This window comes from Pelobates fuscus, chromosome 7 (genome assembly GCF_036172605.1).
Source record: "Pelobates fuscus isolate aPelFus1 chromosome 7, aPelFus1.pri, whole genome shotgun sequence".
NCBI classification, from domain to species: domain Eukaryota; kingdom Metazoa; phylum Chordata; class Amphibia; order Anura; family Pelobatidae; genus Pelobates; species Pelobates fuscus.
The window spans coordinates 139,045,768-139,057,451 of NC_086323.1; the positions used below are offsets into that span (position 1 = coordinate 139,045,768).

At 39.7% G+C, this 11,684-nt stretch overlaps 1 protein-coding gene across 2 annotated transcripts in view; it reads right to left on the reverse strand.

Moving 5' to 3' along the window:
- IMPDH2 (inosine monophosphate dehydrogenase 2) overlaps positions 1-10,916 on the reverse strand; it is a 31,198-nt gene extending 20,282 nt beyond the window's left edge. The window contains exons 1-7 of one of the 2 annotated variants that reach the window (XM_063426698.1): positions 10,677-10,916; positions 7,708-7,756; positions 7,436-7,537; positions 6,882-6,956; positions 3,779-3,985; positions 3,393-3,480; positions 2,934-3,133 (exon numbers count right to left, since the gene is read on the reverse strand). In XM_063426698.1, coding sequence (XP_063282768.1) covers positions 2,934-3,133; positions 3,393-3,480; positions 3,779-3,985; positions 6,882-6,956; positions 7,436-7,537; positions 7,708-7,756; positions 10,677-10,774 — 819 coding nt within the window. In that variant the 5' untranslated portion in view covers positions 10,775-10,916. The remainder of the gene's footprint in view (positions 1-2,933; positions 3,134-3,392; positions 3,481-3,778; positions 3,986-6,881; positions 6,957-7,435; positions 7,538-7,707; positions 7,757-10,676) is intronic. The other variant, XM_063426699.1, reaches the window with a different exon arrangement.
- Positions 10,917-11,684: the final 768 nt, after the last annotated feature.

An 11,684-nucleotide genomic window follows, 5' to 3' on the forward strand; every position in this document is an offset into this window, starting at 1 on the left:
TAATGTATGCTTTGTCCTCTGGGTGGCCGCCAATCGGGAAACAAACACGTGGCGGCGGCCATCTTAAACTACCGAACAGCGGTGTTTTGCCGTCGAGTGTCTGGAACTAAAATCGGACACTTGACTAGGCAAACACCGCTGAGACCTCCATACTTCCAGGAATTCGTATAGAAACTACCGAATGACCCGCCGTTCGGTAGAAAGAACCCCACAAACAAGGGAATTCATTCAAACCCTCTCTAGGCTCTATAACACAGGCAATTCGTCTGTTTTCATTCCCTTGTTTGTGACCGACCGCAGGGCCAAAATGCATGGAACTGTTTTCGGATACTTTACCCATGCGGTCGGTCAAATCTTTGGAAACCCATATCTGCAGAACTGTTCATCCGAATGACTTGAATTTTGGATATGTTTCCCCCCTGAATAAGGGCTATCCAGCGATGCTGGATTTAAAGGTGTACCCCCTGTTTTTGGGGTACATCCAGAACTTGGCTGGAAAAGTGTACCGGATAATTGGGTTTAATGTTATCTGAGGGGAGGGGATGTGTGGGCTGAACCATGTATGTGATTGGTTATTTTATGCCTCCCCCTGGGTGTGGCCTGTATGCGGATTATTGTAATAAAAGCCAGGCAGGATGAGCCAGTCCAGAGTTCCTGTTTTACCCTCAAAGTGATGTGTCGTCTCATTATTGGGGGGAAGGATTTATTGAGTGCTGTTCCAGTTGACTGCTAGGAGTACAAGCCTATTCGTATGGTTCCTATTCAATGGTCTACAGCATTCATATGCTTGGGAGAATTTAAAAGGTTTCTCGGATTCGGTGATTGTGGTGTCTGCCAGTGTGCTTGGAGTCCTCAGGAAGCACTAGGAGCATCCATTAACGGAGGTACCAAGTCGGGGTGCCAGGTGATCCGTTACACTATCTGACCAGGTTTCCAGGGCCAGTAAGGAAAACAAACTTAAAAACAAAGATTTTCAAATGAACATACAAAACGACTCAGAGTTGTTCACAAAAGTATGTTAGAATTTCTAAATTGATAACAAAATTTTAAATTAAATCAAATTAATCGAAATAATAACCTGACATGGAAAAAAAAATTAATTTTAATTTTAATTTGGCTTAAAACTTGAAAATTTGTTTAAAATTCTCACCTAACCTGGTTAACCTGGTAACACCTAACTCTGAGCTGCAGAAGCATTTGGAGTATAAAAACAGTTCTAAAAAATATGCTTGGTTACACAATGGTAATTGAAGAAAATATATTGCAATACACCACGTTTGTACAGAAACATGAAATCAATTCATTCCCATTATTTCCTACTCTAGACGTGCACACATAAGGTGTTTCATACATCAGGTGACAGCCATAATTGTTAGAAATATTAAACATCAAACAAATAAATAAAATAAAAAATTGAGGTGGGGGCTGCTGACCACTGACCTGTGCGCACGCATACCTCTCTCCTACCTGACCCACTGGCGGGCCCTTACCTCAACCCATATGGCACCAAGGAAAGCATGCAAACCCTCTCAAACTTACAGACAATCACACTAAACCACCGAGACAACATGCGCCTAATCCACTAATCCAAATTGGCACCCGAGATTCCATGCTATCTCCTCTTTCTGATACGGCATCTGATACAGTACTCATTAATGAGTTATCTGAACACTTCCCAACCTTCAAAAAACACTTCACTCATAGCTTGCAACTGAATAATTGGCAAATAGCAGGAATTAAGAACCTCCATCAACTGTATTCTGAATCAGACCTCTTACCATTCCCTCAATTGACATGCCTACACAACCTTCCCGCTAACAAAATATTCCCATTCCTGCATATTCAACATCTATTGAAATCTCAAAAAATCCAGCCTCCACACTTACAGGACTTAATGATTTTGAATAAATAATTTTAAACCACAAATCACACTCCAAACCGCTTGCTACTAGCTACCGCCAACTCCTCACAATGAGATCAGCGGGGAAGCTACGCTATATGATTAGGTGGGAAAAAAACCTACACCAAATATTCTCATTAGCAACCTGGTAAAACACGATGTTACAGATGTACAAAACTTCAAGATGCATGAATCACTTTGAAAAGAGCAACAAATGTGGTACATGGTACCCTCCAGACTGACATGTATACCCTCAAACATCTGAAACATTTTGGAGAGCTCACAAATCTAGGGTAACATCCAGAAAATTCTACACATTTTCAGGACATGTCCACAGCTACAACCATTCTGGACAGACATAATCCATCTAATCCTAACAAAAAAAAAAACACATAAATCTCCCAGCATCTCCTGAAATGGTCCTCCTAGATATGCTACCTATAGAAGCTAAGGGGCCTCAGAAGCTATTAGCGCTTCATATCCTTACGGCAGCAAAAAAACTACAGCACAAAAGTGAAAAGACAAACTCACTATTACTCAAGAGGTCAAGACTTGCCTCAATTTAGAAACACTATAGAAAAATGTTACATTACATTCAAGAAAGTTTAGTGAAATTTTAAAGAATATGGTCCAATAGACAATGAATCACTCAACCAAGTTGTAGCAGCCCGGCTCGCCCTTACTCTCCCACCAGTTACCTTTCCCTTGCATCTCCTTTTGACCATTCGCTCCCCTCCCTTCACTCACCACACTTCATTGTTTAACTGTTTAGGTGCTAGAATGTTGTCTAAACCACTGTTTTCCATGTTAAACATAACACAAAAAAGTTTTCAATGTTATAAAGAACACAAAAAAGTGATGTATAAATATACTCTACCGAGTGGATATCATCATTAAATTACACATTACAAAAGATGCATTCAGCTTATACATTTGTGTGGATTTCATTTTAGTATTTTCCCCCAAAATGTGACTTTTCTGCATCAACTGTAAAATTACTTTGAATGAACCCTATAGGTTGTGCATGACTTACAAGGACAACGGCGTCTACCCCAGCTTGCACCAAGAGATCCAGCCGGTATTTATCATCTTCGTGTGTACCGATGGCCGCACCACACAGCAGTTGTTTCTTTGAATCTTTGGAGGCGAGTGGGTAATCTCTGTTTTTCTTCAGGTCAGTACGAGCAATAATTGAGACCAGTTCATCATCCTCATTAACAATAGGTAGCTTACCTAAAACAAGGGAAGATCGTTTACAATCACCAAAATGCTCCACGTGCCAAACCATTTAACTCCAAAACACCAAGAAATGGGCATGATTGAAATAATATGCTTTTACTATAAATGTAGCTTCTGCACGTCCTATTTGTGACTATGTTGAGATTTCAGTGTGTCTATTTGCGGGCGTATATGAGCCACGTTTATGCACATAACTCTGAAATACCAAGCAAAAAGCGAAGGGAAGAAAGAAAGAAATAGCACACCCACAAACCTTTTTTACTCCTTTGTAAGATTTCATTGGCTTCTTTTAAGGTAACTCCAGCGGGAGCAACAACGAGATCTTCCCGTTTTGTCATAATCTGAAAACACACAAGAAAAAAAAAGATTTTATTTGCAAATATAAGCACTGGGGTTAATGTGCTAGAGAATTAATTAAAAACCAAACTGCTAAATTTAGGGTAAAATAGCAAATCTGTAATTATACAGAGCTGTGGAACTCTTCAAGAATGCACTTGAATGTATATATTTAAATGAAACATATCAAGCCTTTTTATTGCCAACATCACATAACAAATGGTAATTCATCCTTAGGAGAGGATAGCCGTTAATCAGCACATACCATGCATTTTGCAAACTTAGTCATTGGCTGGGACTCACCTCACTAAGAGCTGAATCGTGCTCCTCTGCCGTCAGAAAATCTATGTCTCTGGATGAGATTATTCCTACCAGTTTGCTGCCCATCTTCCCATTGTCTGTGATTGGTATTCCACAGAAGCCATGCCGGGCTTTTGCCTCAAATACATCTCGCACTCTGTGTTTGGGACTCAACACAACAGGATCTGTGATGAAACCCTGCTCATATTTCTACAAGGAAAAGAAAGAAACCAACATAAAACAGTTTTAAAAAAATAATGTCAACCAATGTCAGACCATATATTCCAAATGTTAGACGACATATGTGCCACACCACAGAGTCATATAGCAGGTTAAACCACGATCTGCTACTCCAAGTCTAACAGGAGATTATGGGAAATTAACACCTTGAGGACTGAGCCAAATGTACAAGTTTTTTTTTTTATTCTTTATTTTCATTGTGCATGAAAGAACATTTGGCATACAGGGCCACGACAGCAGTTGCATGCTTATTTCACAACATTTTAACATTGTAAGACATGGCAGATTATACAGCACATTTTGTTTTTTAAAGAGAACACATACAAAAATTACTTTCTTAATAACATTGGTAGAGTAGTTGAAACATGTGTAGGTTGTCAAATGTACAAGTATTGATCAAAATAAAACGTAAACAAAATTTGGAATTTGACTATATGTCTGTTCAACCGTAATTCACCTCTTTCATATTAAGTGCACCCACACTGATTATATATCATCTTATTCAGGAGAAACATCAAATATTTAGCTTTGAAACATAATTTAAATACGAATACAATATAAATTTTTTTTTGAGAAATTACGAAAAAAAAACCATTTTTTATTAGTCCTGCATGACATTTTAACAGTGAATGTCATAATACTGTTTGCTTTTACTGCAATAAAATACACATATTTGTATTCAGCAATGTCTCACGTGTAAAACAGTACCCCCTATGTACAGGTTTTATGGTGTTTTGGGAAGTTATAGGGTCAAATATAGCATGTAACATTTTTCACATTGAAATTCGCCAGATTGGTTACGTTGCCTTTGAGACCGTGAGAATTACCCCCATGATCGCATCCATTTGCAATAGTAGACAACCCAAGGTATTGCAAATGGGGTATGTCCAGTCTTTTTTAGTAGCCACTTAGTCACAAACACTGGTCAAAGTTAGAGGTAATATTTGTTTGTGTGTGAAAAATGCAAAAAACTAATGTGAACGCCAATTTTGGCCAGTGTTTGTGACAAAGTGGCTACTAAAAAAGACTTGCAATACCTTGGGTTGTCTACTTTTGCAAATAGTGTGCCATCATGGGGGTAATTCTCATTCCTGGGCTACCATACGGCCTCAAAGGCAACGTTACCAATCTGGCGAATTTCAATGTGAAAAAACTAAAACACAAGCCTTATATTTGACTCTGTAGCTTTTGAAAACACCATAAAATATGTACATGAGGGGTACTGTTATACTCAGGAGACTTCACTGAACACAAATATTAGTGTTTCAAAACTGTAAAACGTATCACAACACAACAATTATGTTGTCCGTGTAAGTGCCATTTGTGTGTGAAAAAATGCAAAAAAATTGCATTTTTACTGATGATATCATCGCTGTGATATGTTTTACTGTTTTGAAACACTAATATTTGTTTTCAGCAAAGTCTCCCGAGTAAAACCGTACCCCACATGTACAGGTTTTATGGGGTCTTAGAAAGTTACAGGGTTAATTATAGTACTAGCAAATTAAATTCTCTGACTTTCTGCCTGGATTATCATTACCTGGCAGGTCCCGCACATTGTAATTAATAAAATTACTTAATTATGTAAAAATATTACATAAATATATACGTAGAATAAAAAAAAAAAGGGGGGGGGCGGGGCCTGACCGCCATGCAGACAAGACGCACATGAAGTGAGCTCCGGACAAGTGAAACCAAACGACTGAAAATAAAGATTTTCCACCTAAGAAAACAAACCGGCGGTCAAAACCTGAAGCTTCTTTGGGGCCTGCTTGCGGCAGCGGCTGGGGAGATACGGCCGGTCTCCCCGCTGCCTGCATTGCTGGAGCACGGAGAGGCAGAAGGGGCTCTTGATTCCCCCTCTCCCCCCCCCACCTTTGAGGGTCATCACGGCACCAGCGCACCGGCTACAGCTTCCCATTAAGCCCAAGCGACTAAACCCACGCCCAAACGGGGGCGTCAGGGCCTAAGCAAGATGGCGGAGCAGGTACGGCGCAGGAAGAAGCACTCGCCTCCCAATAAAAACCACACCGCAGCAGGGTTGGTGTCTGACCGGCAAAAAAAAAAAAAAAAAAAAAAAATGAATAACCCACGGTCAACCGGAACAAGAGCTTCGAGGGGGCAACCGCCTGACCGCGACAGCACAACCACCGGCACCCCACCATGGACACAACAGCCCCTTCCCCCTTCCATGATTCTGAGGCCAATGTCTAATCTTTGGTCCCTAGGCGGCTGCCTAAAGTTACCTTATGGCTAGTCCTATTCTGCTCAGTTTTTTAATTACATTTTCCATGCTGCTTATGGACCCTAAGCATTATTTGAAATGTAGCTCTCAAAGATTAGCCATTGATGTATGATATTTTGAGAAGGGGTGTAAAACTTTGGATTCCACTTGTGGTGGGCTTAACCCCCTAAGGACAACGGGCGTACTCCTGGGCCATGTGATCGCGAGGTCCTTGCAAGGACCTCGCGATCACATGGCCCAGGAGTACGCCCGTTGTCCTTAGGGGGTTAAGCCCACCACAAGTGGAATCCAAAGTTTTACACCCCTTCTCAAAATATCATACATCAATGGCTAATCTTTGAGAGCTACATTTCAAATAATGCTTAGGGTCCATAAGCAGCATGGAAAATGTAATTAAAAAAACTGAGCAGAATAGGACTAGCCATAAGGTAACTTTAGGCAGCCGCCTAGGGACCAAAGATTAGACATTGGCCTCAGAATCATGGAAGGGGGAAGGGGCTTAAGTGGTAACCTGCCTTAATCCTTCTCTGAAGCTAAGGTACCAACATAAGACATTGCCATCATTAAAAGTAGTCTAAGGAGACGGTAGTGGTTATTACAGTGTCTACACACCATACTTACTTTTACTTTGCGAACTTCGTTTGCTTGGAATTCTGGTGTGCAGTTATGGTGTACAATTCCAATGCCTCCTGTTAGCTAGACAGAAAGTAAAACCAAGATGAACATGTAAGCAGCCACTGCTAGTTCCTGATTAAAACCTAAAATTAAAAAGGAACCTAATACCGACACAAAATTGGCTATAGCATTAACATAAGGTGTCGGAATATTTCTAAATCTACACAAAAGCCTTAACAAAAAAACAAACAAAATAAGCATAAAATATATTTTATTAAACGAAGCATGCAATATTTGCCCTTAATTTGCTTTAATTTAGTAAACCGGGGAAGATATTATTTTGCACACTCATCACTTCCTTTAGTAGCTCAAACTGTTTCCTGCTCAAGATCAAAGTAAAACAAACTCCAAACTAACAAACACCATATAGCTAACAAATATCGTATATCATTGAAGAGTTGTACATACAGTACATAAGACACTAAAAAAAACAAGACAATCTACCAAATATGCCAGGGACAGTCTTGTTGCTCAGACACAATCTTGATTTAAGAACTTACCGCCATAGCGATGGCCATATTAGCTTCCGTTACTGTATCCATCGGTGAGGAAACCATGGGTGTCTTTAAGGTTATTTTCTTGGTGAGAGCCGAGGTGAGGTCCTTAAAATGATAAAAACCAGAACATGGTCATCCACAATGTAATTTTAAATTACCATAATAAAATATGAAAAGGAAAAGACAAGACAGAGCATCTTAATAGAAAACTTAAGCATTGGTTTACTGCATGTGGTTTTATAACTACTGTTTGGTTAAATGGTTCTGATACATACCACTTGATCGGCTGTGAAGTCAATGTACCCAGGGAGAATGAGAAAGTCACTGGGAAAAAAAAATTCAAAATAAAACATTAGCAGTTTGTAATGGGGAATCACAAGATTAAAACTAAACAAAAATATTAAAAATCTGATTTCTCAGGAGCAGGTGCTCTTAAATAAATGAATGGTCTTAGACATTCACTCTAACAATATAATTGGGTGCCACCACAGCTTATCTGCTAGTAACTGCTCCATTTCCTTGAAGATTAAGATTAAGATTAAGCAGGGGTTGAAGGAGTTTAAGAATGCATGGAATAGGCATAAGGCTATCCTAGCTATAAGATAAGGCCAGGGACTAATTAAAGTATTTAGAAAATTGGGCAGACTAGATGGGCCGAATGGTTCTCATCTGCCGTCACATTCTATGTTTCTAATAACAGGACTCAAAATGTCTATATTTTGCAAAGACCCCAAATGTGACATCTCTTGTTAGGGTCCAGTGGCTGTGGAGTGCAATTAAAGGTAGGTAGTCACTGCCATTTTTACCCTAGGGATTATGGTTAGCTCCTAACACATCATCTGCCAGGAGCTGCAAAAGAACATCACTGAAGTCTATGAATGATCCTGCAAGATCCCCATAGATCACATCTCACAAAGTGGACACGAACGATTCAGTGGACTAACTAGAATCAGGCGGTCAGGATTTGCCTAGCCAAGACTGATGGGAGTAGCAGTCCATAATGTCGGGTGGGCAGGTATACCCGTATCATGCCCTAAAAGGTTTATTTATTAAAGTTGAAATGCTTTGGAGCTGACCAGTGAATTTTAGGTAACATTTCCTGAGCTAGCAAAGATAAATTGAGTTATAGAGTTTTTCATGTGATTATATTGACCTAAAATTTGGTTCCTGGTTAATTCCCATAAGTTTCTGGTTTAGAGAATAACCCTATAAATATGGACAAGGATGTTCGGAATGCCCTAATCAGAGGATACAGCACTGTGTCATATATAAAAAATATTAAAATGTAAAGATGCCACATTCTTTTGAGAGAAAAGCCATTACAATTATACCATGCATTTCACAATGCTGGGAAATACAAATTGGTCTGGAAAAAAATTATATTGTTTGTGCCTTTTAGAAGGTTGCTGTGAAATCAGACATTACTGAATGAAAGAAGGGGGGCACCACGTGCAATAGGAGTAAAAAATAAATAAAAAAATGCATAATGGACACTTTTATGGACAGATTATAAAGCTACTCTTATCGCTGTGTTGGTTCCCTTTTTGAGGTTTATTGAGGATATACGTTATTGTGCAGCAATAAATAAATGCATACATAAAATGAAAAACTTAATGTAGACTGCTGGTGGAAAGATCAGAAATTAAGTAATTACTTAAATGTTTATTGAAAAACATAATTTTGTATCCTGATGACAAACAGTATATTCGGAAGTGGTCCAGTGCAGACTGTCACCGTTAATGGTGCTCAGACAGTGCTTTATTGCATTAAGTGGAATAGGTCAGACTGACAGAGGCTAAATATCGGACATCAAAGCTTTTTCACTCTACTTCCTGGAAAAGGATCGGTTTCTAAATGTGATGCATCATGCTTTGCACTTTCACAGTAACTACCTTCCAAGTTCCACTAGTATGTAAAGCAAGGGCTACAAATTTAACAACACTCGGTTTTGGAAAATGGGTAACTTCATGCATTATTGCTCTGTCACATGTGAATACTTACTGGGTTATTCTCCAAAATGTAAAGACTTAGGAATTCTAAATGATTTGACAAAAAGAGACAAACTGGAAAAATTATCCAGATCAGTGTGTTTTGTCCACCAAACTCTGGTATTGTGGTCTAAACACTTGTTTTTAAAAAATGAAATAAAAGATGAATATTCATAAAGTAGTTTTGTTTTTTAATATAAACATCTATAGTTCAAACGTATTATGCAGCCTTTCGGTCCTGTATTTACTTTAGAATTAGCTGTAATTACATTAAACTTTTTGGTTGTTTTGAAGCTTTATCTAACTCAAAAATATGTTGTATACAAACTCATCAGATTACACCTAGGGATCAAAGACACTTTTTAAATTATGATAAGAAAGTAGAAAGACTAGTGGCCCTAGTCAATCAGTAACAGTCAACAAAGCTGTAATGAAGGATAAGTAATTCAATGCAGCAATTTAATTTACTGTGAGTTCTTCTTTTATAAACTCTAGCAGTCATGATGAAGAGATCTTAGTTTACCTAAACTCTAAATCCTGAAACCTGTCTGCCCTCTTTTTATGGAGGTTAAAAGCAACAAACGTAGATATAAAATAGGAATGTGACAATGAAACCCAAAACCCAACTGCCAATGAAAGGTGGGAGGGGGAGGTGCAACCAAGAGAAAAATTGAGTAAAATTTTGCAACTGCAGCTAGACTGTTCCTGGTGACTATTCTATCGTGTGTTGTGGTGATTGCTTCATTGTTAGAATCTTGCCCCACGTTTTACTTATTAGCAGCATTTACTAAGTATTGGCACAGTGTGACGGTATAGGATGGTGCCTCTGAAATCCGACCCAAATGCTCCACGACACAATATTTTTAATAAAAAATATATACATAATGATAATTTAGCCTAATGAACTGTGAGCCCTTGTATTTTGTGGCTGTGTTACTGGTACATTGAAGGTCATTCCCTATGAACTAGGACAATCATGGTTGGATACTACCAGCGGTCATTGTTAGGCTCCATAGGCTGCCTGGAAGTAATGGCAGTAGTGCCCCAGTAGGAGGAGAAGCTGGAGGAGTGGAGACCCCCAGCACTGGATAATACTATCTAGCAGTGGTGCTAGTGGATAACTATTGTAGAAGAAATCTCAGATCCCAGCTTGCTGACACTGGTAGGTTTTGAAGAGCAGAGTGACTTTGCCCCCATGTCTGGACCTTGAGCAGATCCTTTAAGGACCCAGCATGCCCCCATCCCTCCCCACTCACTTGTAGGTGAGCCCTTCTCCGGCTCCGAAGAGCTGCTGAGCTGAGAGCCCATCATCCGGCACATAGCAGGTCCCCCCGCTGATCAGGTAATCTGCCATCTCTACCTCCCCCCAGCACACACAGGGCGCCCTTGAAATCAGATGACAGTAGGTGAGCAAGCAGGGCAAGTGTGGTTCCCCAGCCTCCTCTCCCTGCCTGATTATCAACTCCCCGGCAAGAGGCCAAACAGCATGGCACTCCCCCCATTTAAAGGGCTCACCGCCCACCTTGATGACATCACAGGAAGTCGCTTTGTCGGGACATGCGCCTGGGGACCGGCTGCTCACATGGGTGGCATCAAGCCAGTGCTAGTGGGCAATGGATATAATGGCTTCAGGGTTGTAATAGGGTGACAGAGTGCAGTCCTTGAAATTAGGGCTTTTTAACAAGTGACAGCATTCAAATTGTGATTCCTGCCTGGCAATTTATTCATGAAAACTAATAGAATTTGGCTATATATGTATACAAATTCCTCTAGTAAGGCTTCAAACAAAACATTTTTATGAGCTGCTGGTGAGAATAAATATCCATATAAATAAAAATGGTGTGTTTTGGTATTCTATCGCTTATAGCAGCAGCTACCAACTTTTTTTTGTGCCATGGTATCTAAGAATTGCAACTCTCAGAATGCTCTGCCATTCATAAGGAAGTTTCAATTTGCTAGATAATGAATAGTTTTACCTATGCAATGCTTAGTGAATAGTTCCCTAGACATACAGGGAACTATATATACATACATACATACATACTAACATAGTTGTGGTAGGGAAAAAGTGTGGATGAAAACCCCTTCCACCGGAAGTAAGTGGATAGTTAATACATTGCTAAACACAAATACACACACCAGTCAAGCCATAAGACTTGTTTTTCCCATAGAAATCTAACTTTACAGGGAAACTCCAGTGCAGGAAAACAATCAGTTTTCTTGGCACTGCAAGTCCCCTCTCCCTCCCACCCCCGAATCCCCGG